We start from the raw sequence: 27693 nt of genomic DNA, 5'->3' as shown, positions 1-27693 counted from the left end.
CCAGGTGCGGAGAGCGCGCGGTGCCGCCCGCCGCGGGGATGCTCCCGCACGGGGCGGGTGGGCGAACTCCTCGGTCCCCCGCGTACCGTCCCGGCCGGCGGTGCCGGTTGGCGGCCCCGCTCCGCCGGCCCCTCCCGCCGGGGCGCCGCAGGCCGGCTCCCGGTCGCACGTGGCGCGGCGGCCGCCCGCCCCCCGGCCCACGTGTGCCGCCGCGCGGTGCCGTGCCGCGCGGTGCCGTGCCGTGCCGGCTCCCCGCTGCAGTCCCGGGGCGGCGGGCGGGCGCTGCGGTGCCGGCACAGCGGCATGGCGGCGGCGGCGGGCCCGGGGCGCGGCGGCGGCGGCGGCGGCTGGGGCCGGAGCCGGGGCGCCGTGCTGCTGCTCTTCTTCTCGCTGTCGCCGCGGCCGCCGGCCGGGGCCGCCTGGCTGCTGGGGCTGCGGCCCGAGGACACGACGCCGGGCCGGGTGTCTCTGGAGGGCGGCGCGGTGCAGGCGGCGGAGGGCAGCCGCTTCCTCCTGCGCCTCTACTTCCAGCCGCCGCCCGAGGGCAACGGCAGCCGCGGGCCGGCGGGGGAGCGGGAGCCGCGGCTGGTCTTCATCGAAGAGGCGGCGGCGGGGAGCACGGCGACGCGGGGCCCGGCGGAGCGGTGCCGGGAGCGCAGCGCCTGGGCCTCGGACGTGGAGGTGGTGGGGCCGCTGCGCTCGGGCGGCGCGGCGGGCTCGGCGCTGGCCGAGGTGCGGGTGCGGGAGCCGCGCAAGGGCGAGGCGGCGGCGGCGCCGGGCGGGCGGCTCTTCTCGCTGTGCGCTTGGGACGGGCGGGCCTGGGCGCACCACGGTGCGGCGGGCGGCTTCTTGCTGCGGGTGCGGCCGGCCGCCCCGCCGCTGGGCACCTGGCTGCTGCCGCTGCCCGAGGCGGGCTGGCTGCGGGCGCTGGGCGCCCTGCTGCTGCTGGGGCTGTCGGCGCTGTTCAGCGGGCTGCGCCTCTCGCTGCTCTCGCTGGACCCGCTGGAGCTCCGCGTCCTGCGCAACAGCGGCTCGGCCGCCGAGAGGGAGCAGGCGCGGCGGGTGCAGGCGGTGCGCGGCGGCGGCGGCACCTACCTGCTGTGCACGCTTCTGCTGGGGCAGGCGGGGGCCAACGCGGCGCTGGCCGGCTGGCTCTGCGCCTCGCTGCCCGGCGGCGGGCCGGCGGCGGCGGCCGGCGGGCCGCGGGGAGCGCCCTGGCTGCCGGTGCTGCTGTGCACCGCCGCCGTCTTCCTGGGCGGAGAGGTGCTGCCCTACTCGGTGTGCTCGCGGCACGGGCTGGCCATCGCCTCCCGCACGCTCTGCCTCACCCGGCTGCTGATGCTGGCCGCCTTCCCCCTGTGCTACCCGCTCAGCCGGTTGCTGGACTGGGCGCTGCGGCAGGAGCTCAGCGTCTTCTCTACGCGGGAGCGGCTGCTGGAGACGCTGCGCGCCGCTGGCCCCCACGGCGACCTGGTCCGGGAGGAGCTGGCCATGGTGCAGGGCGCGCTGGAGCTACGCACCAAGGTGGTGGAGGATGTGCTGACACCGCTGGCCGACTGCTTCATGCTCCGGGCCGATGCTGTGCTGGACTTCGCCACCGTCTCTGAGATCCTCCGATCTGGCTACACCCGCATTCCAGTCTATGAGGGTGACCGACGCGACAACATTGTCGACCTGCTCTTTGTCAAAGACCTGGCCTTTGTCGACCCTGATGACTGCACTCCCCTGCAGACTGTCACCCGCTTCTACCGCCGCCCGCTCCACTGCGTCTTCAATGACACGCGCCTCGACACGCTGCTTGAGGAGTTCAAGAAGGGTGAGGTCGCCGGGCCACCCTCCACACCCCCCCGGGCTTCCCCTGCACCCCTCTGCACCCCCAACGATTTCCAGGTCAGCAGCCTCCACGGGCAGCCCTGCATGGCCTCTTGGTAGGATGTGGCAGGTACCAGGGATGCTGGGGGGAATCGGTCCCTGCATGTGCTGGTGTGTTGATGTTCCACCTGGTGTCACCTGGTGGAACATCTCCGGGTGGATTGAGGTCCAGCCCTTGTATCTGTGATGTTATGAAGACCATAAGAGCCTTTGGCCTCACAGGTTTCTGGCTCAGCAGGTGAGCCTGTCCCCCAGGATGGCAGCAGTGGCCTGGCAGCATGGGCATGGCACCTGCCTTGCACCATTGCCCATACAGCATTTGCTGCTCTGTTCCGTGCAAAGGAGTTTATGACAGGAAATCGCTTCTCATGACTTGGCTCTCACATTTTCAGCCTAGCAGTGAGAAGGAGGTCTACAAAGTGTTTCTATGCAAGTGATTTAAAGAAAGAAGAGAAGATTAAGCCCTTAGAAAGAGCTGTACTTCTTTTGCAGCTGTGACAGCATTCATAATGCAGCAGCTGCCAGCAGCCCGGGAGATGCTGAGAGCTGTATTTCATTAACCATACCTTGAGAATACGCACAGCATGTGTTTTTTTCTCCCACTGGGAGCTGTGTTTTGCCGCGTGTTACTCGCTACGTCATACTGTGGTGAGTCTAAGAAATGGCTGCAGCAGTGACATGCTGCATTATGTAATGCATGAGGGCAGCACTTGGCTCCCGGGCTGCCTGGTGCCGCTCTGCCGCAGGCAGAGCTGATCATATGAGAAAGGCCAATCTGGTCCACTCCAGATACAGAGAAAGCCACTCTGTGAGTCATCTCCTGCTCGTTTTTGGAGGTGGGAGGAGAGGATAGGACATTTCTCAGTGTGCCAGGAATGTGCTCATCAGATACATACATGCAGGTCAGCATCTTCTCCAGAGATGTTCCGCTGTGTTCCCATACCACTCAGGATCACAGGCAGAGGAGTTCTGTGTGCCATCTCTCTGCCCCTCAGCAGGACTAGAGACTCCCAATGGAGAAAAACAGAAAATTCCTGGGTTTTAGAAAAGACTGTTAGCAAAAGCATTGAGATTGTTCTCTGGGTTCAGCCTTGGTGAGCTGCAGTAGTCCATGCCTGTCCCCTTCCTCCCATGCCAGTTGTCTCTTGTGTTCCTAATTCCTTATGTGCTTCGCAGTTCCTTCCTGTGTTTTCCTTCAATAGCACTGAAGTTCACCTGAGGTCTCTTCTACCTCTCTCTTGCCTAGAGATGTCAGATGATTTTGGCACCCTCTCCCTTGGTCAGGCTTCCCTGCAATTATCTGATTTACTTTGATACACTTCCCCTTCCAAATTTCTTCTACAGCATGGTACCCTATGGATCAATAGACCTATAAAAACTGACTTGTGGTTGCTTAGTTCCCTGCCCTTTGCTTGCTGTCCTCTGTGCCCTCCTTAAACGGAGTTGTTTGGTGTGTGCTGCTCTGTGAGCTCATGGGTATGGTAACAAACCTTGCTACCCACCCTGCACTTTCATAGCTGGTCTTCATCTCAGATAAAGATTATCCATCCTTCTTTAACTGTGCTCAATTAAACTCTTGACATCACTTCAGGTTCTTCCTCCTTTTTATCTGTCTGCTATTGTGGCCTTCTGGAGTGTTTTGCTACAGCCCCTATTTAGAGCTCTCCCTAAGCCCTTTATCTACTCCCACCTCACTTCTCCTTGTCTTTTCTAAACTACATTGCTGAAAAGTCTTGTTTTTGGCTTTTATATCTAACTCTGCACGGGGTTTGGCAATTCCAGCTCTTCCCCCAAATGTTCTTCTTCCCAAGAATTGATGTTTTATTCTGATTCGTCTTTCCTCTGTTTGAAAGCATTTGGTCATCCCCAGCACCCTGAATTTGCAAACAGTTGCCCCCCAGCCCAGCCCTGAGCCCTCCTAAACTGTATTTTTCCAGTTCCAAATACACGTTCTCATGCTGGCTCCCACACTGTGGCAGATGTTAGCTCCCAGCTGCCTTCAGCCCCATCCACTGCTGCTCCAGCCCTGTTCACTTGACTATTTAATTTTTAAAATAAAGATTTCCCATTTGTAATCAAGAATCTTTATCACTGTCTCCTTTTCTGTGTCCATTTGAATTATGGTGAAGTATCTTGTTTGATCCAATCAAGGTTGCTTTCCATGGCCAGGCCTTCTGAGACACCTTCACTAATTAGAAAGTAGGCTGATTGCTTGTTGGCTCAGTGAGTGTTTAATGAAGGAATTCATCACTTCACACTTCCAAGGTGCCTGCAGGACAGCAAATACTCCCACTGATAAAGACCAGCCTCTTTCTAGGAAATTAAAGTCTCTGGGAAGGATGGGCATTAATAACCACCTCCAAGTCCTTTTGTCCCTCACAAACCTTTAGAAAAGCCAGCTTTTCTTTCCTTTTCTCATTATTAACTCAAACAATTTTTGTATCTTTTGATTCTTTTTGTTATTACAATGTTTATACGAAATTCCTATAACATTTTATATCCTTCTTTCTTGGATAGCAATGTGTACTTCTGATCTGTTTCACTAATGATTAATGTTCTGCCACATCCACTATACCCATACTGTCATTTTTTTGCATAATGTATAAGTAACACAATTTCACTGCCAGAGCTCCTTGCCACAGTACACAAACATTTGTTCTTTCTAACTGAAAATGTCAAGGGATTATTAAATACAGCACTTTGGGACTCTTGCTCACACCTCTGACAGCACTTTCATTTTCTGTCTCCTACTCACCAATATCTCGCTATTATCCTTGTTTACCTGAGGCATTTCTTTTCTCTTGCTGTTCTGTCCCAGCTAGGAAGAGAATCAGCCTTTTTTCCTCTTTGGTCTTCTGTAGCAGGGTTTGAGGGGAACCTTTCCTTCATTTGTTTCTAGGTGTGCTCACAGTAACTTCGTTTGAGTGTAGTTCCATTAAGATGCATTGGTGTTTAACTTGATTTTAATCCACAGATGTGTCACAAACTGCCTCTCCCCCAGCAGGACCTTGTGTGGAAGGCATAACCTTCCACAGACCTGTAGCATCAGCTTTCCATTTAATTTAACATTTAAATTGTATTAAATAGTAGCACACACTCAGTAGCACGCAGGGAGCCACTGGCCCAGAGTGGCCCCTGCTCCATCTCAGCAGAACTGGTCAAGCTCTTCACCCCTGCCTTTTCACAGCCCTGCTGCTGCAGCCATTGTTTGATTTCTCTTTCAGTTCTGATTCCTGCAGAGAGCTGGTTAAACTGGCAGGCTGATGGGAACTGGGAAAAACCCAGAGAAGACTCCAAACACCAGAGGGGCAGTCTGGCCTGCAAGAGAATAGTGTAGACTTCAACCCACAGTCCAAATGAGGAGTGAAGCTGCAGAAACCATCTAGAAAAACAGTATTACAGCAGCGTGAGACGGGTTCAGCTGAAGGAAGGAAATACTTGTGCTACAATATGGTTTTGACTTCATCTTCTCAGCAAAACTCAGGAAAAAGAACTCAGAAATAATGGGGGCTGGACACCCAATTTACCATCTTTTCAGGGAAACTAGACACAGTCTTTTATAGAAGGCATACATTGTTGTGCAGCATTAATTGAGAAGTGCTAAGTGAAGGACCCTACACAAAATGTGTCCCATCTTCACTAGAAGTAAGAAAACATATACCAGTACAGTTATTTTACCACCTGCAGCCTGGTGGAAGAAGATGAAAATACTGAAGGAGTGAAAAAATTTGGAGACAATGTCTTGGCAATTTGTATCGGTACATCTTGGAGCACCTGGCTTTATTCTGGGCTCCCAGGAGAAAGTACCTAATATGCCAAAAAAATAATTGCACCATATATAGCAAGGTACAGCTATGTCGGGAGGCAGATAAGCTTTCTGTAGGATAAACTTTACCTAGGGAATGTGGAGCTATGAGGAAGTCTTTATGCATTTATTCAGCGTGAAATGTTGTGGGTGATACAATCTGTTTCTCCTCCTTTCTTAAAGATAACCAAGCAATGCATGTTGCAGTTCCAGTCCAGTGATATAACTCCTCCTGGAAACCTCTGTGAGGTCCACCTCCTTGTTATGTAGTGCCTCTGGAAGTCACAGTCTTGTCCCTTCCTCAAGTTGTTTATGGGTTTTGTTGACTGATTTCCTGGAAGGGTCTGTATACAGCATTGGCACCTTTCAGCAAGTAACTTTCCTTTGTCAGAGGAACAGTAGAAATGTTCTCTTAATGTTCATTTTCCTGCAGCAGGGCAGAGCCTGAGCTGCAACTCAAATTAGCCTTCTGTGGTTTGGCATCTTTTAAGAGTTACTAAAAATAAATTCTCCAAACCCCAAATTTCAGGCTTTGCAGGGAAAACAACCTGTCCTGTGGAGGATAGCTCTGCCCTAGGGTCTGTCTTTACATTTCAAAATGCTCCACAGCCTCTATTAGACTTCTGCAAATTGAATGTAGCTGGAGAAGGTGCTTACATTTGCCAGGAATTGGGGTCAGTACCATTTCAGATGCTTTTTGTACCATCTTTCTGATCCCACAGGCATTGTAAGCACACAGTGTTGCTTCAAAATTAACTCAGCCTTCAAAAGATCTCTGCAAGTGTTTTTTAGTCACTCTGTTGGGCATCTTGATGAGCTGAGGCAATGACCTCCCAAGGCAGTTGTATGGGTTAAGGAGCCAGTTTTTCCCAGGAGCTATCACCTACACGTCCCCTGGAATGTGACTGCCAGGCTGAGATCAAGTGAGCTGCTGATAGACAAAAAAATGGTCTCAATGTCTCATGCTGCAGTTCTGCCTGAAACATTACTGTGCTTTCCCCACTAAACTGTGGTAAATCTTGCTGTGTAAACCCTGGACTGCTCTACCCCACCCCAATAATCCCAGGATTGGGCCTGCTCTGGGCAAGCATTCAGCAAAGCCAGAAGGGAGCCAAGTCCTTGGGGGAGAGGGCACCCTGCCATCCACTTCCCTCTTCATAGCTGTAAAAGGCACCTTCTCCCTGAGCTGTTGGGTACCCAGGAGGTCAGGATCCTGTTGCACAAGAGATAGAAGATGAGGTTCTGTGTCCACTCTAATCTTCTCCTTACCTTCCTGATCTCCAATGGTAATAGGTGAGCTATTCCAAATGTTCCATCTTTTTTACAGTTTTCCTTAGGATTAGGAAAAGCACAAAAAGAGAATATGGGGAGGGCTACAAACAGATGTAAGCAGGTGAAGTTTCTGTCTCTGAGAAAGGTCTGAGTTAGGTTAGGATTTACAGCTTTTCCTTTACATAGCTCTTATTCCTGTAGAGCTGCGTGGCCCTGCAGCCCTCTTGTTTTTTTCCCCCCTGCTTAGATGGCATTTCCTCTAGACACAATGTGTGCTTTCACCCATGGTGCAGAGCTGTGGTAACACAGGATCACACTCACGCACATTTCCAGTTCAAGGTGTTCAAATCAGGGTCCCCATTTTCTTCAGATGAAGGTCAGCAAGAGGGCACAGAGATGCTGACAGCTCCTGTGAAGAGCTCTGAAGAAAAGCACACAGAAAATAGATTGCAGTTACATCATGGTTGTTTCACAAATCAACATTATTTTAAAATTACTCTCTTTTTTCCCTTCCATTTTGTAGCTGCAAAGGGTTCAGACACAGGTCTGTGCCTGTACCTTTGATCTCCCAATAATAGCTTCAGATCTTACCATAAAAATTTATGAAAATTAATTTCATGCTCAGAATGTTCATCCTGTGGAACAAGAGATGAGGCTAAAGCATCTTTGACATTCCTCATTCCTCTGTCAGGGTACATGTATAAAAAAATTATAAAGAAGTAGTCTGGGCTATATTTGAACCCAACAGCACTTTCTTTCCCAGAAGTCAAGGCATTTCCATATGTTCAGACCCCATTCCCTCGTTGGGAAAGATGCTTTGAGGTGGATCTATGAGCCCAAGGTCATTTAGGTGCCTATGAAAAACAAAGCTCCTAAAAATGGGCATAAAAGCTTTGGATATCTGTTCAGATGCTTGCTCCATCTGGAAGCTCTCAGCTGTTTATATTAGCTCTGTAATTTAGCATTTTGAGGCATTAACTTTCCACTGAAGCTGTTGTTTGAAAAGAGCAGATTTCATGTAGCTCATAAAGAATTTAGTGCAGTTGTATCCCATGCTGAGCAGACACTTAATCACCTATAGACTTCCTGTGCGAGAGCAGTCCTGCGGAGGCCGGCAGAGCTGCTCGCACAAGGAAAGTTAATTGCCCATTTGTTCTAGCATTTGCCAAACCAAGCCTTTGATTCTCAAGTGTTTCACTGTGCTTTCCTGGATCAGCAATAGCCCTGTAAAGTTTACATGTGACAGCTTGCTAGTGGGGAAGCAGCTCACCCTTATAATTCATCTCATTTGAGCTATCAAGCAGTGGTTACAATAGCACGGGTTTTGGAATTAATTTTACAGATCTTAAAGCTGTTTGAGATCAAGTTTGGGGGTTTGTTTAAATGATTTACCTCCCTTTGTTGTGCTCCCACTGAGACTGACCTGCTGGATATTGGCTGTAGAGGCAAACGTGACCCCTCACGTGTCCCCAGGTCTGTCCCTATGCCACCCTCCTTAGGCACTGATTCCATCTCATTGCCCAGCCTCTGCCCTTGTACATGCTCTAAAGGCCACTGCTTTTCCTGCCCTGCAAGTGCAGCAGCTCCCAGGGCTGGGCAGAGGGACCTAGCTGAGCTTGGCAGCGTTGCCCAGGAGGGAACAAGCCATGAGCACACAGCCAAAGCACCTGCAAACCCTCCACCAGAATGTATGGGGTCTGTTAAAAAGCTGATGGGAGGAGATCCAGGACCCAGTCAGGTCAGGGGGGTGGGGCACAACCTTGTGAATGATCTCATGTCCCTCAGGTGGGAAATAGGAGCACGTCAGCCCTCTCCCAGAGGGGAGCAGCTGCGAGCAGCATGCACTTAAAGGACCGGGACTGGCTGGCATTCAGGGCTTTTTGTGACATGGATACCAGCTGGCCAGCCATGGGCTGGGATCAGCTCTCTCAGCAGCCACACTGACCTGCAACAATTTTCTGTTGTTTGATACCTGCTTTAGTGTGGGTATTAGCCTGGAAACACGAACCTGGGGGTTTGGAGTGTGAATACAAGTGTTTATTTTCTGTGAAAATAAAGAACTCTGGAGTGCTCTAACAGCCCTACTGGCTCTGCCCCCAGTGCAGTGAAACCATGGGTCTCCTTCCAGGCTAATGGTGGTGGGATATTTCTAAATAATCTCATTTGCAGCTATGTGAACATGGAGCTTGAATCACATTTCTAGTGTAAATTGCAGTGTCGAGGTAGGTGTTTGGCCAAAAAAAGAATTGCCTCCATCACTCTCTGACTGCCTTTAAGTAGCACCTAAGCTTTTTGTAAGGGCTTGGTGGTTTTGGGTTGCATGTAAATGTCATTAACAACAAGCTCTCGGCCAAAAGAAATAACTTTTTCCCCCTCCTCGCTCACACAAGGACTTGTAGGAGACCAGATGGCCCCAGTGTTTGGGAGCAGAGTTTGGCAAAGGAGACCTTTTCAAAAGCTGGACTTTGCTAAGATGAAACATAGCTGTCGCTGCTGTCTTGCAGCCAGCTCCTCTGCTTTTTTCTTCTTAAGTGCTGTGTTGCTTTATTACCCACTGAACAAAAAAGATGCACAAACCTATGCATGAGAGGAGTGAAATAGCCCAGTCTAAAGAACATGCTGAATTTTCAGTGCCCTAGGGCTATTGATTTGGTTTTTTAAAGTAAATCTCAGTGCTACTTGCTGCAATGTTATGTTCTCATTTCTAAATCTGTAGGCGTGGGAGGCAGCGAGCTGCTCTCTGAAATCTTGCAATAAAAGCTTGGTATGAGGAGGAGGGAATTTATACTGTGGAAAATGCCCAAGATGTGCTATGAGAAATGTATAGTGCTGATCTTCAGCTGAGAAATGTCATCTGCTCGTCTCAGATCCAGGGCAGGGTTATTTGAAGGTCGCCTGATCCCCAGCAAGACGTGTTTGTGGCACTGCCAGGCTGCTCTGGGTGTGCTTGTCCCTGCGCCTCTGCGGGTAAGGCAGGAGCTGTGCACCAGGCAGGAGCCCACCCTGCCACATCTTTATGCATGAATGCTGCTCACATCCCTTGTGGGGAGCAGCAGGAGAGCTTGTTGGGACGGGCTTATGGGAGGAGTGGATGCGAGGCAGCTGCACAGCAGAGAGGACCTGCCCCTGTTTTGGGTGACCATTGCTGCTCAAGGAGCTCAGCTCCGAGCCCATGGGGAAAATGAGGTGTTAGCAGCTTCCCAGAGGTGGCTGCAGCACTTTGGGTTTATGCAGGCATTGCAACAAGAGACCCCAGGGATGCAGAGCAAGCAGAGGGGGCAAAGTTTTTGGCTGTGGTGCCAGTGAGGGTGCTTGTAAGTAAAACTAGAGGTTCAGAATCTGTGTGCACTGCTGGGCAGTGTGGGAGCCAGACTCAGTGCTGTTGAGTGGCAGGTCCAAGGACATGCTGGAGCTAGAAACCCAGAAGTTGTTTGTGGTTTGGCAGCTGGGTTCCGGTCAAGATGCTGAGCAGGACCATAAATCAGAGCAGCCAGTAAAGGAAGGGAGAGGCTGAAGAAGTCAAAACAGCTTACAGAGAGCTGGACATGCAAAAACAAATAGAAATGTTTCAAGTATGCCAAAACCAAGAAACTTGAGAATGTGTGAGCAGAACTGCCAGCTTACAAGGGACAAGTGAGGAAACTGAAACTGTGATCCAGGAACACTGGAACTTCCAAGCAGGAGTCAACATCATTGAAGCTGAAGGTCCTGGACTCAGTCTGCTTGTTTAAGGTAACATAGAGAAGATGCTGTCAAGGGCAGGACTTGGAGAAGAATTTCAGGTGCAAGCTGATGGGTTGAAAAGTGTTCAGTGTCTGCATCCAGTTGGTTCACCCAAGAGTTCTGTAGGAGGTAGGCTGAAACCTGCAAACAAACATTTGTATTTCTGTATAAAAACCAGCTGCTGTTTCAAAGAGATGGAAATTTTGCCCGTATTTTACAAAAAACCTTAGTACTGGTCTATGTAGTGATAGAAAGATGAGGGGGAGCTGTTCCTGGCAATTTAATAGGAAAGATAATTAGCAATAGGATAAGAAAACACCAGGAGGATATGGGAAATCAGTAGAGCCAAGGACACATTCACATTTCTGTGTTGGAGAACATTGTCTCATTGCTCTGTTAAGAGTTGTTTCATGCCAGTGAAGCTGAGGGTAAGGAGATGGTATAATTTACGCTTCATTCCTGCACAGGAGGCTTTCAAAGAGCTGAGCAGAGTGACTCATAGCCTCGATAAAGAGGGAAGGTAGCCCCAGAAAAGAGTCTACATGTACAAGTCTGGACAGCTGCTGCCCTGTTAGGCTGGGCTGCATGTCCAGCCCTTCTCCTTGGGTTAGCACACTTGGGTGGGTTTGGATGACAGTGCCTCCCACCAAACCCTGCCCACCACGCTGGGAACCGCTCTCAGGATCACCGGGCCAGGTGTCTCACTGGCACTCTGCTTTTCCCCTGCAGGAAAGTCCCACCTGGCCATCGTGCAGCGGGTGAACAATGAAGGGGAAGGAGACCCGTTCTACGAGGTGATGGGCATTGTCACCCTGGAAGATGTCATTGAGGAGATCATCAAGTCCGAGATTCTGGATGAGACGGATCTGTACAGTTAGTGTCCCAGAGCAGCTACTGCAGTTGCAGGAGCCAGGGTGGGAGCCTGCACAGACAGACAGATGTGGGTAGGAAACAGGCCAGAGCAAATTGTGGTCCTTCCCCAGAGTGATTTGCTGTTGTGATGGGAAAGACAAGAATGAGGGAGAGATGCTGGTCAAGTGTCCCTATCTTGGGTGCTCAAGATAGAGAAGTACCAGCATCAGCAGTGGGTGGCTGGGCAGGGCCAGGAACATCTATGCTGGGCACGAAATGGGTGGTTCCCAAGCTCATTTGCAACTCTGGGCGATGCATCCAGCCTGGAGAACCCACAGCTTGTTTTTAAGGAACAAGTGTACAGTCCTGCTCCCTGCCCTGGGAGCTGCTCCCAAGGCTGCATGCACAGCAGGTTGTATGTGCCCCACTGCTCCATCTGCTGCTCCCCAGCAGCCCTGCCATAGGGTGCAGCCAGACACGCCTGTCCATACGTGTGCATGTGATGTGGGGCCCTGCAGCTGCAGCAGCTCTGTGGCTGCTGCAGGGGAGTGACCGCTCTGCTCTGCCTGCAGCTGACAATCGGAAGAAGGAGCGAGTTCCCCACCGGGGACGCAAGCCCCAGGATTTCTCCATCTTCAGGCTCTCAGAGAGTGAGATGAAGGTGAAGATCTCCCCGCAGCTCCTCCTGGCTACCCATCGGTTCATGGCAACAGGTACACTTGCCCTTGTGCAAGCCCTGCAGCACCAGCCCCACAGGGCATCCCTAAGCCATTCCTGGGTTGACCTCCTCACCACTGAGCAATTTCCACCTGCTGGACCTACAGCCTGGGCATTCCTCTGCCCTACCAGTGCGGGTCTGCATTTGGCTCCCCTCCTGGCAGTGGGTGCTTAGGCTGCAGGAGCAGGGCTGTGCAGCTCAGAGCATGAGGGGTTCCCAGCAGTCCTGGCCTGCTGAGCACAGCATGTGTGCATTGCCTCCCTTCTAGAAGTGGAGCCTTTCAAGTCCCCCTACCTCTCTGAGAAGATCCTGCTGCGGCTCTTGAAACACCCCAATGTCATCCAGGAGCTCAAGTACGACCGAAAGAACAAGAAGGCAGCAGAGCATTACCTCTACCAGCGCAACCGCCCTGTCGACTACTTTGTCCTCATCCTGCAGGTGCCTGGGAAAGCAGCAAGCAGAGGGTGGCAGGATGTGGCCCTGTTTACTCCTTGCCACCTTGTTCTAAGCTGTTTCTGTCAGCAAAGATGCCCATCCTTTTGTATGGGACGGCAGGGGTCCCTGCAGCCCGGGGTGGGTCAGGAGCATGGGGTGCTTCTCTGAGAGGGTTTTCCTCCTCCTTCCAGGGGAAAGTGCAGGTGGAGGTCGGCAAGGAAGGACTGCGGTTTGAGAATGGGGCGTTCACCTACTATGGGGTCCCTGCCATCATGGCTGTTGTCTCCTCAGGTGAGGCCTCTGTGGGCTCCCTCTTCCTTTGCTTCGGCAGCATCCATGGAGGCTGAACCAGCTGGTGCCAGGAGAAGGGGCTGGCCATGGGGCGGGGTGGCCCTGCTTTGGGGCATGGGGCAGGAGCCCTTCTTCTGCTATTCCCACACCTCCAATTGTTGTTTCAGAAAATGATGTGCGAAAAATGGGAAGCCTGGCAGGATCCTCCTTCCTACGTAAGTATTTTGGGACAGGCTGAGGCCCTAAAACCTCTCCAGTACTGGCTGGCTGGAGGAGCAATGGCTTTTCTCCCATGTAAAACAGCTCAGACTCTGTGCTGAGGTAGACAGAGAAACAACATGCTGAGGGGCTGATGCAGCAATGAGCCTACAGAGTAACTTGGAGGTCCCTTTGAGCTCCCTTTGATGTCCTTTTGAAATTTCTACCATATGCTGGCTCTCTGCTGGTGGGTCCCAGCATGGCTGGTGCTGCAAGGGGCAGTACCCACAGGTGGGTGTTAAATTCATTCTGGGTCTCAGCATAACACCTCTAGGACTATTTGCCTTCCTGAGGCTCAGACACAACCTGAGCATGGGCCCCACATTCGCTGCTTGGGAATTGCAGAGATGGGTTGATTTACCTGTGACCTATTTGCATGTGGTGGGAAATTAGCTGAGTGCCAATAAAATCCCTGCCTGCAGAGCTGATGGGTTAAGAAGCAGATCCCCTGCTTGCAGGAGTTAAGAGGGAGTGCTGATTAGGGGAGACAGAGAGGTACCCCCTTCTTTGCTATAACCTCTACAAAGGTTTGGTCCCGTGTGGCTCAGGAGCAGGTTGAGGTGCTGCCCAGTCCCAGCCCATCATCATCCAAACCCCACATGCTGCAGTCACATCTGCAGTGCTGATGGTAAGCTGAGATGCTCTACCTGCCTAATCAAAACAGGGACCTACTAAATGCAATCTTTAGGGAAATGTAAAGAGGAATGTCATCAAGAGAACAGGGGCAGTCTTTTGGGGCAGGTGGCTCACTCCAGTGGGTCTTAGTCTTTCTGCAGCTTTAGGGTTCACCAGTTTCCTGCTGCTTGCTCTGCCTCCATGCAAAAGGCTGGCTCGTGGACTGATGGATTAACCTCTCAGTGCACATTTCTGCTTTGCCCTGTGTCCACAGTGCAGTCAGTCTGGAGAGAGGAAATCAATGAAGTGGCCAGTTTCTGCCAGGGTGTTGCTGGGTGGCCCAGGGTCCTGTATCCTAGGTGAGCGTCCTCATGGGCCCACAGGGGCTCAGGCAGTGAGTGCTGCCCACGGGCCTTGGGCCAGGCAGGGCAGAGAAGCAGTGGGAGCTGTGTCAGAGCAGCCGTGCATGTCTGCAGTGCCGCCTGCTGGGACACTGCTGCTCAGGGCTCCTTTGCTCCCAGTGCTCACGCGTGACACTGTTATGAGGTGTTTTCTGCCATGCAGCCACTCCTGCCTCCAGTGAGACAGACCTGTGTCACACCCCTGGCCAGCAAGGAAGCAGGCTAGGAGGCAGGAGTGACAGGGCATCACCCTTGTGGTGGAGGCTGGCATCCTCTTTCCTCCTTGAAGAAAAGTCCAGCAGAAGGGACTGTGAGTAGAGTATCACAGCTGAGAATTCAGACATCAACCTAGAGCATTTAGGTTGTTATTAATTAACTGTTATGCAATTGTAATATATCCAGCTGATCTTTGGCATTGGTGCTGTGTGGTGACAAATGCTGTGGGAGGGTCAGGCAGTGGGAGCACGGAGTCAATGAGTTATCAACTATCCTTTGCTCCCATCAGGACAAGGTCATTCCGAGCAGTGCTTCATGCTGGTGTCTTTTTTTATTTGCAGATCATTTTGATTCAAGGGAGGATATGTAACAGGAATTCCTGTGAGAGCAGCAGGGAGATTAGAAAAGGGGACTGCAGGGCAAGTTTCCTGGGGGTTTTACATTTGAAGCAATTTTAAAACATTAATCACATAGGCAGCAGATAGTTCCTAGAGTGTTGCAGCTGTGCTGTGGACACAATGGCTGGAGGTAGGGCAGGACACCTCGGGCAAGAGGGCTGGCAGCTGGGGGAATCATGGCAATGGCTGGAGAAGGGGCTGGCAGCCAGCAGGCTCACATCTCCCACTGCTTTCAAGGTGGGCAATGGCAGGGGTGAAAGCAGAGACTGGCAAGTGTTAAGGAGCGCATCACTCATCCTGTGTGTTGGTCTCTCTGTGCCCCCCATCCCCTGTGGCATGGCCCAGGAACACTTTTGAGGGCAGCAATCACCAGGAGGGGGAATGGCCTGCCCTAGAAATTGTCATTGCTGCTGTAACCCATGGCAATAAAACATGGAAAGTGAGTGTCTATGGTTTACCTTCTCTGTGGCAATGAATCAGGCAGCCCAGATGCAGGGTCCTGGCTTCTTGCAGTTCCTGCAAGGATCAGCCCCCAGTGGGTTGCACTTCTCAGAGTCACCCGAAGGCTTTTGAGACCCTGGACCTTGCGAGGAACTGCAGGCAGCTTGACATGAATCCCTTTGCTTTGCATCACCATGAGGAGCTTCTGTCAGCCCCTCCCTGCAGCTGTGGGGCTGGGGCAGCGACTTCTGCAGAGCATATTCCTTCTCTGCCATGTGCCTGCACACACAGAAGCATCCCAGATACCAAGTGCAGTGATTCAGCTTCCACCCATTTCACTGGTGGCAAAAGCTGACCACAAAGTCTCCTATCCTGGCAATGGCTGGTAAAGGGTTAGAGCCAAGTGCCAGCACTTAACTCATGGGGGAGAGATGCTTTCTACCCATGGAGGGCTCCAGGAAGTTGTGTGGCTCTGCAGACAGGCCTGGCAGGAGCAGATCCCCTTGCCAGCCTCACCTCCCCCAACCCTGTCACAGAGCAACCTGCTGATATACAACTTCCAAGTCTCCGTTCCTGCCTGTGGCCCTGTCCCCAGGACTGGCAGGCACCTCTCCAGAGCACAAGCAGGAGAGTATAAACTGGGTGGGAAGGGATGCTGGAGCTCAGCCCAGGACTGCTGGCACATGATTCTTTTTCTTATTCTTCCTCTTGGTGTGTATCCCACCCTCACCTCCATCCCTCACCTCTCCCCTGGGTCCCCTCCTTCCTTCTCCCTCCCTCTCTCTGCAGTGCCTGTCTCAGTGTCCCGTACTTTCGCCTTCAGCAGAGGGGACTCCCTGGCTGGCTCTCCAGGTAACAGGGCATGGCTTTGGCCAGGGGCCTCTGCATGTGACAGGCTCTTTCCAGCACCCTGTCCACGGTTCCCCAACCCCCTCCACCCTGCATGCTGGGCAGCCCCTCACTGGCAGACTGGTGGCAGACTGGGGCCAGCAGTCCTGCCACAGCCTCCCCAGTATGATGCAAATCCCTGGAAGAATGGGATGGGGACAAGGGGAAGCCATGGGCTTGGGCTTTCTTTGGTGTGCACTTCATGTAATTTCCTGCACTTAGCTCTTGGGGTTTTGGCTTGCTGCTTTTGGTGACAGTGACCTGCAGCCCTGCATGCCTGCTGCCCTGCACCCCTTGCTTTCTGCTGATCTGGGTAATAAAAAGGCATTTTAGCAGCAGAGCAAAGTCAGCATGACGTCACCTATGCAAGGAACAAGCTGCCTTTGTTCACTAATAAATCACTGACTAAACAAAATCCATCATGCTGTGTGTCAGAGGCCACGCTGTGTGTCAGAGGCCATCTGTCAATGTGAGTGACAGACTAGCTTGCCATGGCCGCCTCTCCTCCTGATCTGTCATAGTTGGGGTGAACAGGAGCATGCCCTTGAGACAGGTTAAGCAAATACTCACAGGCTGCTGGCTCAAGCAGGAGAAGTGCCAAATGTGGTGCAGAAGGCCGGCATTAGGAGGAGTGCTGTCAGTGACAGGCAGCCAGCCCTAACCTCTGCTGCTGGCACCAGCTCAGAGTCCTGCCCAGTCCCTTCGCTTTGTGTGGGGCTGGCATGGCATAGCGTCCACACCAGCCCGCACTGAGGAGGACAGGCTGCAGGACCCACTCAGGGCCCCGGCCAGCCCCTTGTCCTGGGGAATAGCCACTGGAGGTGACTGGTCCACATTGGCCCTGCACTGGCACTGGGAGCCCAAGCAACACCACAAGTGAGAGTTGAGTGTTTGCCTCTCTCTCTGCTGTCCCCTCCTGCAGTGAACAGGTCACCGTCGCGCTGCAGTGGCCTCAACCGCTCCGAGTCCCCCAACCGGGAGGACTATGGAGGCAGCAGCACGCAGCTCCACAGCAGCAGCAACAACATCTATACACCCGACTACTCCGTGCACATCCTCTGCGACGTGCAGTTCGTCAAGGTATGGGCAGGGCTGGCAGGGACTGTCCCACCCTGGCCACCCCTGTCCAGGTGCCCTCTTGCCCCACTGTGCCCCAGGAGCCTGGTGGGTGCCCAGCGGGTGCTGAGGAGTTTTGCACTTACTCCTGCTGCCTGGAAGTTTGGAGCCACCAAGTCTCCAAGGGCACCGCTGGGCTGGGTGCCCGCTGAGCTGGGTGCACGTCTGTGTGCCCAGGTGACCCGGCAGCAGTACCACAACGCGCTGGTGGCCAGCCGCATGGACAGCTCGCCTCAGTCCCCTGACATGGAGGCCTTCGACAGGGATTCAACCAAGGCCTCGACTGCACGGGGAACCCCACAGACCCCCAAGGAGGACCCTGCCACCCTCCTGAATGAGAGGAACAACATCATGTGTGAGTCACCCAACAGCATTCCTCCCCATGTCCCCTAGGGGTGTGTGCTGGGGCCCTCTGGCATGATGCACACACCTCTGCCATGCATTTGCACATGGAGTGGGGCTCCTACGCAGTGCAGGCGTTTGCATACACACACACACACCTGTGAGTGCCTGCACAGTGTGCAGGCATGTAGCTCCTCATTGCCTTGTGCTCATGTCCCCCGGCGCCCCTGGCAGTTGGACTTGCTGCCATGGCTGGCATCCTGCCACGTCCTGGCCCGGGGCACAGCACCTCCCTGCCCCGTGTCCCCGCAGGCAGCCGCTCTGAGGGGCCGCGCAGTCCCAGCGAGTCGGTGTTCCTGCGCATGGAGGCCATCCCCTTCATCCAGGAGGAGCTGGCCGACAGCGAGGAGAACAGCAAGCGGCAGAGTGAGTCTGGCCGGGGGGCACACACACCTCACCCCGGGGCTGGTGAGGCCACGGTGCCCTGAGGTGCTGCAGCCATGCTGGGCTTTTGCAGACAGTGAGTGCTGCGGGACCGTCCTGGAAGCAGAGTCCACAGGTCGAGAGGCCGGCACCGGCTCATCGCCGAGCAGCTCTGAGGAGGCGCTGGGCAAGAGGCTGCTGAGATCCCTCAGTGAGTGACTGACCCGGGGATGGCACACCCAGGGGACAGCTCTGCCTCAGCAGCCCGCTGCCCATGCCAGCTGCTCCCCAGCCGTGTCCTGGGGACACCCTGCATGGGGCTGGTTGGAACGGGGGACAACCTAGTTCCTCTCAGTACCTCAGCAGAAGGCAAAACTGCACCGAGGGCTAGCTCAGGCAGAGCCAGCCACTAGGTCCTGGCTCAGCCCCATGCACCCCTGCCCCATGCACCCCAGCCCCATGCACCCTTGCTGCTGCAGGTGGGCGCAAGCAGCGGACATCATCAGAAGGTGAGAAGTCGCCTGAAGAAAGCTCCAATCTCACCCCATTAATCACCTGAGCAGCAGCGTGGCCAGAGCACAGTGCTGGAGGCCCATGCAGACTGGAGGTAGGAACCTGCCTCTTGGTGAGACATTCCTTTCCCAGCAGGTGGGAGGTCACTCATTTTAAATAGGGCAAAACAAGTTTCAGGCAGCAAGGCCAAATGGGGTGGTTTGGAGCCCATGCAGGTGTGCATGTTGGTGGGGCTGGAGCAGGATCAAGAGATATGGAGCAGGATCTGCTCTCAACAGCAGACTGGATGTCAGAGACGAGTGAAACCTTGGCTCATGTTTTCACTGTCTGCACCAGTGTGCACCTGAGCTTGGCTAGGAAGGGTGCTGCAGGCTTGAGCAGCAGCAGCTCAGAGAGGGCAAGCTCTGGCCACCTGCACCAGGCTGTGCTTGTGTCTTCCAGGTCTGCAGCATGGGGGTCTCCTGCCGTGAGGCTCACGTCCAGCAGCAGGAGGTCTGCACTCGCCCGCTGCCTGTCCGCCCGCTCGTGCCGCCCCTCCCTGCAGGATTTGTGCAGAGCCCCATCCCCAGGCGAGAAAGGATGTACCCCCGGCAGGGCTGAACCACCCAGGCAGCCTGGACCAGCTAGCTGGAGATCGAGGGCCCTTGCCCTTACCCAGCTGCTCCCTGGTAGCATCTGGTCTCAAGGAAGAGGTGGAAAAAGGAAAGGTGAAAAAGTGTCTGTCACGGCATCCCTGCAAGCAGTGCAGGGAGGGGCAGCCCAACCCAGAACTGCCCTTTAACATCATTTACCATCCCCATCCCAGCGAGGCCCGGAGCCCCGCAGTGCCGGTGCTGCAAGATGTGGTCTCCAGCACGAGGAGAATGTGCTATTTGGGGGGTGCCATGCGCAGCTCAGGGCCCCAGCACACCTTTGTGCCGTGCCTGGTGACACACCCGCTTGCCTCGCTCACGCTGACCATGGACACGGCCCAGCACTCCCAGAGCCCTGCCAGGCACAGGGCAAGGAGCCCCCGAGTGCAGCCCCCTCTCCATGCTGCATTGGACCATCCTCCCCTCCTGCCGCTGGGAGGGAGGCTTGCACTGAGACTTCGGGGTGGAACAGACCAGTCAGTAGTTTTTGTAGAGGCTCAACGCAACAGGGATATCAACATTAAAAGTGATTTTTCCCTGAGCAATGCCCTCTCTGTGTCCACGGGTGTAGGGAAAGACGCTAACCCTCCCAGCAGGCCAGGCTGTCCTCACCCCTGCTACCCAGGGCCAGGGGTGCCTGGAGTAACAGGACTAAGATCACTGAGAATGGGTCAGCAAGTGCTGCCTCATTTCCTGCCGTGAAGCTGGGCTCTCTGTCACTCCTGCTGCCAGGACAGCACTTGGCAAGCAGGGAGGTAAGCCTCAGCAGTGCAGACAAGGACTGGGGAAAACCAGGAGTTAATATCAGGCCATTGCAAACACAATAGTGGGATACACGTGCTGGAGTACAGCCTGACAGATAATGACAGAAATCTCATAGTCCACCCATGCTGATAAAACTTCAGCTGGAATAACTGCAGCCCTGTTTGGGCACTGCCCTTCTAAGGAAACACACAGCAATTGAAAAGGGGACAGAGGAAGGCAAGGGCTGGAAAACAATCTACCGCAAAGGCTGAAGGAAAGAGCCACTTAATCTTTACTGGTGAAGGATGTAAAGGGGTGAGAGGAAGTTTTCAAATACATAAAAAGCTGTTATACAGAGGAAAGGAATAATCTGTTCTCTGTTGCCATGGTAAATGGGATAATTGGTAATGAGCTTACACCACAGAAAAGGAGAAATTTAGGTCACTTGCTAGGAAAAACAAGGTTGGTAAGACTAGCAAAACACCAGTATAGATCACATGGGGTGGGCCAGTCTTCACACCAGGAGGTCTGAAAGGGCAGAATTGTAAGCAAATACCATAAATAAAAAAATTAACTCCTCCTGAGATGACCCCTAGAAGTCATCTTTTAACCACTTCCTCACCATCCCTGTTGTGAATAGACACCAAGAGGAAAAAAAGATCCTCACCTGCAGAGAGGAGTAAAGGCTACCTCTGTCTCACTCTCTTATATATATGAATACTAACTGAAGAAGAACAAACAAGAGACCCCATGCACTCTGTGCAAACATGAGACAATAAGGCACCGTTTTTGCCTTTTCTGTCTAAGCTGCAGCACAAGCAAATCCATCAGGGTAACAAGTGACTATTGCTACCTGACACAAGGAAAGGAGCTGTCCCCTTTCTTCACAAGATCCTGTCAGGAGGCTGCTCTGTCAGCTCACAAATAGATCTGCAGTGACTGCAGAGAGCAGGAACAGATGGTCCCAGCTCTTTTTCAGTGCCAGAAACACAGGCTGTTGCTGGCAGGCCCCGTTGAAGGATCTGGGAGTAGATGGGGGTTCACCAGGAGCCTGCTGAAAAGGATGAATAGAAGAGATCAGCTTTTTCAGACCTGAGGGGCAGGCCAGGAGCCCTGGGCTCCTGGAATGGAAACAGTTGACCATCCAGAAAGCAAACACAGACAGACAGGCAGGATGAGCTGGGCAGCACAGGGCAGTGGGGCAGAAAGAACACAAGATAAATACAGGAGGAACTGGTTGGCTTCATGTAGTCACAGGGACCTCTCAACAACACTTTCCCAGTCAGGCTCCCCTTTTAGTAGTGGCTGTGATTACCAGAGATGCAACACACCCTGAGAGAGAAAGGTACAGCCTTGAAACAAACCAAGTAAGTAGACAAACCAGGGTGCTGAGGCTTTAACCTGAGCCTGGGGAGAGGTTAGTATGGTCTGAACACACGACGTCACACAAGGCAGGGGGTAGTGTTCAGAGACAAAGGTTTAATTTCATGTCGGCAACACAAAGAAGCAATTATCACAATTACAAATATTTGCTCATATAAGGCTCAGAAATTGGGAAGGGGTGGGATGGGTGGAGAGAAGCTAGCAACAGCTTTACCTCTCCCTAAAATACTACTGTGTGACATTAGTTCACAAGTCATGTGAGATCCCAACTTCTGTGCTGTTATCACACAGTGCATTGCACTGGCACCAGACTTTGCCATGATCAAAATGATCAGTTACATGGAGTTGATTAGGACATGCTAAAGAGGCAGCTCTAAGGGCCTGGAGACCAGGCTGCTGTTGTGAAACAAGAGCCAAGGTGGCTCATGCTACCCCCACCTCCTGGGGGCACTGGCTTACCATACTGCAAGGACTACTTAAAAAATGTTAGAACACCATTATGCCTGATTGAGTTACTCCTCCCATCTTTATTAAACCCCAAGAGGTGTGGGAAAAGGCAAGCCATGAGCAGAGAAAGACATGGACTACACACTATAGCTTTGGTGACTTCATTTAAGTTTGGTTGTTCATGTGCTTCATTGGATTTTTGTGACAGCTTCATGGATGGACTTGGCCACATAGTCCAGGTTCTTGGTAGTTAGACCACACATGTTGATGCGCCCACTAGCCATCAGGTAGATGTGCTTTTCCTTGACCATGTACTCCACCTGCTTAGCTGGGGAAAAAATTGGACATCAGGTCAGAGCAGATACCCACAGCTCAGAAAAAAGAACTAGTCAGGAATGCTTGAATCTTTCACAACAAGCAGGAAAGTTTAAGCACTGGCCACTAAAATACTGTGTGATGCTTCATCCCTCCCCAGCCACAGACGCAGTGATGCCAAAACTCCAGTGAGACTGAGAGATAACAGCTTGGACTGCTTCAGCCCAGTTCACCCAGTTTTCAGCAAAACTGCCCCCACCCAAACCTCCCTTCAACAGGCCTTTGATACTTACGGTTCAGGCCTGTGAAGCTGAACATGCCGATCTGCTCTGTGATGTGGTTCCAGGTGCCTGGGGTCCCAAGGGCCTCCAGCCGAGACCGGAGCTCTGACCGCATCAGCAGGACCCGATCTGCCATTGTCTTCACATTGCCCTTCCTGCAGCAGGCAGGAAGCAGAGCATGAGGATGGGCACCCACTTGGTTTGAAGCCATTGGACCCTCAGGGAGGCAGCTTCCCTCTCTCCCACCGGCCCTGGCAACACGTACCACTCATCAAAGAGCTGTGGGGAAGAAAGTGTGGTTGCCACGATGCGCGCTCCCTGGGAGGGAGGGTTGGACCAAGTGGTGCGCACGATCTTCTCCATCTGGGACAGCACACGCTGCACGTTGTCTGCATCCTTCCCCACCACGGTCAGGTTCCCCACCCGTTCATCTGTGGACATGCCAAGAGATGTAAGCCACTGGTTCCACACGTCGTGGCAAAGCAGAGAATTCCCCACCCCTCAGCATGCCAGCCCCATCTGTCTGGGTATGATGCTACTGGGCCAGCTTACTGCCAGACACTCACTGTAGAGCCCAAAGTTCTTGGAAAACGACTGTGCACAGAAGAGCTCAAAGCCCTCGGAGACAAAGTATCGCACAGCCCAGGCATCCTTTTCCAGGCTGCCAGAGGCAAACCCTTGGTACGCTGAGTCGAAGAATGGAAACAGGCTCCGGCGCTGCAAGGAGGAACAGTGTTAGAGGGAAATGCCCTCCCCACAACCTCTCTTTTTACCCCCCACAGTACCCGTAGGAGGGAAAAATGACCATGGAGTTCCTGTGTGAATTCAAAGCAAACATGGTCCAGCAACACCAGACTGAAGTACTTTTTCTACTGGGGTAGAAGAATAGAAAGACTAAAGTGGTCAATAAAAGTCAATGCAGGAGAAAACTGCACTTAAGAACATAAAAAGTGCACCACTTCACATGCTACTATCCAGCACCTGCCTGCACATAATTCTTCCAGCAGGAGAAAGCTCACTACAGCCCACTCCCTAGAGTGTGAAAACAAGAACTTGGAGGCACAACAAGAACTGCAGTGCATTTCTCCTCTGAGCACAGACAACCACATTCTGTTGTCCACCTCTCCCTTCAACACCTGCGTTGTGGGACTCTTTCAGCTTCTGCTACATCTCATGCCATTCCCTCAAAGCCCATTTCAGATGCAAATGTTCTGGCTAGCTCAAGAGCTATTTGCCCCCTCAGTATTGCTTTAGCCCCAGGAGCAGCCCATACCTTCATGACAGCAGCAATCTGCTTCCACTGCTCGGGAGTAGGGTCTGTGCCTGTCGGGTTGTGTGCACAGGCATGGAGGATGAAAATGGAGAACTCTGGGGCATTCTGAGGAGAGAACACATCTTGGTCACACACACACACAGATGACACTAAGGAGAGGCCTGGAGCTGCTCTGGGCAACAACAGCGTCTTTTGCAGTGATCCACTTCCCAGCACAGCACACCAAGGCCTAGCCAGCTGCAGATACTGACAGTACAGCACCAAGTTCAGCCCATCCCATGGCAGTTTTACTCACCTCCATGTCACCCAGCAGCCCTTGGAGATCCAGACCCCTCTTGGCAGCATCCCAGTAGTGGTAGGTTCTAATATCTTTGAAGCCAGCATCCATAAACACAGAATTGTGGTTCTCTGAGGAAAGAAGTAATTTCTCAGAAAAACACACCCTATCTCCAGCAAGCTGCCTTCTCCAGCCCCAGCACCTCACACATGAGAAGGCTGCTCCCCCACTGCCCAGGCCCCTGCAAGGGGCAGGGCTGTGCCTCCCTCACTCACTGACCCACAGGGCTCCCTGAGAGCAGCACTCACCCCAGGACGGAGCGGAGACATAGACGGGGGTGGCCGTGTTGTTGTTGCCGTTGTACCAGCGCCGCAGGAATTCTGCGCCGATCCGCAGAGCGCCCGTCCCACCCAGGGACTGAACACTCCCCACCTGCAACAGAGACACCTGCCAGCACTGCCCGCCCAGGTGAGCACTGCTAGCAGTGCGTGGAAAGCAGAGGTGATTGCAAGAGTGAGGATCCCCCTGGGGTCAGCTCAGTCAGAATGCCATCCCCTTCCAGTGGTGTTCAACCTCCTTCAGTGCTCAGGCCCATCCTGACAACTTCTACCATTATAAATAGACTCCAGCCATTCCTGTTACATTTTGGCACAGAACAGATTCTCAGCTAGTAGTTTATTTCAGGATAGGTGGTGTATTATCTGACTTGTGTTTCCTGCGGGGAAGCTATTAAAAGATGAAGGAAAACACAGATTCCAATCATAGGCCACATTCGGCTTTTCCCCAAAACCACAACTACTCGCACAAACAGTTTCAAGTGCATGAGTTCATCAAGTAAGCTACAATCAAGAAAGTCCACGTCTGAGAAACACCCAAATCCTGCCAAAATGCAGAAATGCAGGACCTTTACAAATTTACACTCTTCTACTCAGTCTGCTGTAGAGACACCGCAGGGACCCCAGTGCTCCCTGTCCACCACTTACCCGGTTCTCCTTGATGGCAGGGCTGTCATCACCCAGGGCGATGCGGGAGGCGTTTGCCCGGAACTCGGGCAGGCCCAGGATGGGCAGATACTCGTGGTTCAGGCTGTTGTTGTTTGCGATCATCTGCTCCACCTTCTTCACCACCGGCAGGACCCATGGCTGCCCCTCGTCCGTGCGGTAGGCTGCGGGAAAGGGAGAGCCGTCCTTACTGCACCGGGGGCCGCTGCGCGCCCGGCTCCGCGCGGGTCCTGCCCGGGACACCGAGCACGGCGGCCCGGACGGCCCCGCGACCTTGACGCCCGCTGGACCTCGCCGCCCGCCCCGCCCCGCGCCCGGCCGGGCGCTCGCCGCGGCCCGGTGACCTTTGGGGCTCGGAGCCCGCCGCCGCCACCCGGCCGCCGCGGCAGGTGCGGAAACCTCCGCAAGGGCACCGACCGGCCCGAGCCGCGCGGAACGGCCCCGCCGAGCAGGACGAAACCACGGACTCACCGCCCACGCCGAGGTTGACCTTCCGCGAGTCGCTGTCTTCCCGGAAATCCGCCGTGAGCTTGAAGACGGCGACAGGCGGGGAGAGGGGGACGGCGGCGAAGATGGAGGCGGCCATGGCGGCGCGGGCACTGCGTACCGGTCCGCTCCGGTTCCGCGCGGGCGGCGCGCGCCGCTGGAGGAGACGCTCACCTTCACCGGCGGGGCGGGGCCGCCGCTGGCCCTGACCAATCACCGCGCCGCGATCGACCCCGCCCCCGCCTCCGGCCAATGGCTGCCCCGCCTTGCCCCCGGCGCCGCGCGGGCGGCCAATGGCGGCGGGGAGCGCGGGCGGTGACGCGGGGACGCGAGCACGCAGGCCCCGCCCACAGCCGGCCGTGCCCCCTGCCGCCGCTCCGCTCCGCGCGGGGCCGGGCCCGCGGGCGGCCGCGCAGAGCCGCCACCGGCGGTGCGGCGCCCGGTGCCGGGGCGCTCCCGCAGCTGCAGAGATGGGGGTGTCCCGGAGGGCAATGCCCCGGGCAGTACGGGGTGCTGCGGGGGACGCCGTGCCCAAGGCGGCGCTGCGGCAGCGCTCGGGGGCGCAGTGCTCGGGGGCACGGCACAGTCCCCTCTGGGCACCCGGAGCCGCAGATCAACCCTGGAGCGCAGAGCCGGGGTGAAGGCAGCCCCGGGTGCTGTGCCCCGGGTGCAGGATGCTGCCGGCTGCGAGGCTCGGGGGTGCGGGAAGGTGTCGGGGCGCCGTGCCCAGCTGTGACGGGTCCGGGCGCAGCGCCCGGGGCACCCCGGGGCTGCGGTGACGCGGGTGCGGGACGGGGACCGCTGTGAGGCCGGTGGGTGTTTCCAAAGGCACTTCGCTAATTCACAGCCAGGCCATAGGCTGTGGGCTTACCCCCGAGAACCGCCCAGCCCCGAGGAAATCCCAGGGTCACCTGTGCGGGTCTCCGCTGCCACTGCTTAGCTCGGGATGTGGCTCTGATCCATGGGGTCTTCCTCGCAGCGCCCTTCTGCAAACTGCACGCCCTTCGCGCAGGCACAGCGCTTCCCGCGATGCCCCCGGCGCTCCGCGGCTCCCGCGGGCCGCCCTCCAGCCCCGCGGGGACCCCCGGGGCTCCTGGGCACGGCCGCCGTCGGGGCTGCGGCGGTGCCGGGCGGTGCCGGCAGGGGGCAGAGCCGGCCTGCGCATCCCGCCGCCCGTCCCGGAGCCCATCCCGGGATGCAATCCGCCGCCCGTCCCGCCGCCCATCCCGCCTCCCGTCCCGGCGCCCGACCCGCCGCCCATCCCGCAACCCCCGCGGGGAGCGGCACCCACGGCTCCGGCTCGGCCTGGGGCTGCTCGAACGTCCAACCCGTGGCTGCCCCCACACCTTCCCGGGGATAGGGGTCGGTGCCTGCCGGTGCGTGGCCGTCTCCGTTAGGAACCTGCCACCTGTCTCGAGGAGTTTTTGAAGTTTGTGAGAATCCGCCCGCAACCCTGTTATATCTAGGAAAGGATTTGTGGGAGACGGGAAGGACGTCTCGAATAACAGCTCCGTCAGCGTGACATACACCCCAAACACCTCACTTTGTGACATAAAACACGGGGGTACGGGGCGGGAAAGGCCATGCTGTTCCCAAATGCTTTTGCAGACAACCAGTGCTATACACTCCCTTTGGTAACCCAGCCTAGATCCCTCTGAAAACCAGTTTGGATCCTTGGCCCCTTCCATGCCCAAGGTGGCGCCACAGCCCGGCTGCCCAGGAGGGAGCCCAGGGGCACAGCCCTCGCCTCCCCCGGCTCTGGGCAGCACCTGAAGAACTGCGCAGTGCACTTTCTGCTTAGCATGAGAGTGGGGAAGAGGCAGAGCTGTCTGTCGCCACAGTAGCGTGCCAGCACTTCTGCCTTCAGAGGAAACAAAATAATGAGAAAGGCAGAGGAGAAAAACAGGAGTGCTAGACCAAAGCTTTGGCCCTGGTGATGTTTTTAGTCCAACTAGGACAAAATTTCATTTATGCCTTGAGAAAAAAGCTGCATGGAAACCACAAAAGGGCTTGAGGTCTGCTCTCTGCAGTAGTTGTGAACCTCTGTAAACACCTGACCTGGCCAAGCTGCTGTCAGGGCATCTAAACCCTAGCCCTACCCTTAAATCTATACCCTTAACTATAGCCCTAATCTTAACTCTAATCTCAACTGGATGAAGAACTCTTGGGTTTCTCAAGGTCAGTGGATTCTGCTAAATTAGAGATGCTGGGCAAGGAGGCAGCTGAAGAAAACAAGGGCATCAGAGGGATCTTGGGGTAGCCCACTGCAGGGTGA

At 54.6% G+C, this 27693-nt stretch overlaps 2 protein-coding genes across 2 annotated transcripts; one reads left to right on the top strand and one right to left on the bottom strand.

Annotated features, from left to right (window-relative positions):
• The first annotated feature begins 303 nt into the window (after nt 1-303).
• On the top strand, nt 304-20539 carry CNNM1 (cyclin and CBS domain divalent metal cation transport mediator 1). The gene is made up of 13 exons (XM_077784506.1): nt 304-1816; nt 11402-11545; nt 12097-12237; nt 12511-12680; nt 12869-12968; nt 13136-13183; nt 16087-16149; nt 17108-17265; nt 17479-17656; nt 17956-18069; nt 18161-18277; nt 18546-18673; nt 19021-20539. Exons 1-12 carry the CDS (start codon nt 304-306, stop codon nt 18623-18625), a joined length of 2826 nt encoding a protein of 941 aa, XP_077640632.1. The 3' UTR covers nt 18626-18673; nt 19021-20539.
• Nucleotides 20540-21414: 875 nt separating this feature from the next.
• On the bottom strand, nt 21415-25612 carry GOT1 (glutamic-oxaloacetic transaminase 1). The gene is made up of 9 exons (XM_021536430.3): nt 25404-25612; nt 24915-25096; nt 24240-24363; nt 23950-24062; nt 23655-23759; nt 22948-23098; nt 22647-22812; nt 22394-22536; nt 21415-22113 (listed from the first exon to the last, which is right to left on the bottom strand). The coding sequence occupies exons 1-9, from the start codon at nt 25516-25518 to the stop codon at nt 21974-21976; spliced, it is 1239 nt and encodes a 412-aa protein (XP_021392105.1). The 5' UTR covers nt 25519-25612; the 3' UTR covers nt 21415-21973.
• Between the last annotated feature and the right edge of the window lie 2081 nt (nt 25613-27693).

Source organism: Lonchura striata, chromosome 7, assembly GCF_046129695.1.
Source record: "Lonchura striata isolate bLonStr1 chromosome 7, bLonStr1.mat, whole genome shotgun sequence".
Classification (NCBI taxonomy): Eukaryota; Metazoa; Chordata; class Aves; order Passeriformes; family Estrildidae; genus Lonchura; species Lonchura striata.
Note: the sequence above shows the minus strand (reverse complement) of the source record. Positions and strands in the feature narration are given on the sequence as shown.

Excerpts from the sequence above, each read along its gene's own strand:
- CNNM1 (XM_077784506.1), top strand. The coding sequence starts at position 304 with ATGGCGGCGGCGGCGGGCCCGGGGCGCGGCGGCGGCGGCGGCGGCTGG. Across the intron at positions 12,681-12,868 it reads ACTTTGTCCTCATCCTGCAG|GGGAAAGTGCAGGTGGAGGT; the intron begins GTGCCTGGGAAA and ends TCCTCCTTCCAG. Across the intron at positions 17,266-17,478 it reads GCGACGTGCAGTTCGTCAAG|GTGACCCGGCAGCAGTACCA; the intron begins GTATGGGCAGGG and ends CTGTGTGCCCAG.
- GOT1 (XM_021536430.3), bottom strand. The coding sequence starts at position 25,518 with ATGGCCGCCTCCATCTTCGCCGCCGTCCCCCTCTCCCCGCCTGTCGCC. Across the intron at positions 23,099-23,654 it reads AGATTGCTGCTGTCATGAAG|CGCCGGAGCCTGTTTCCATT; the intron begins GTATGGGCTGCT and ends TCCTCCTTGCAG. Across the intron at positions 22,537-22,646 it reads CCACAGCTCTTTGATGAGTG|GAAGGGCAATGTGAAGACAA; the intron begins GTACGTGTTGCC and ends TGCCTGCTGCAG.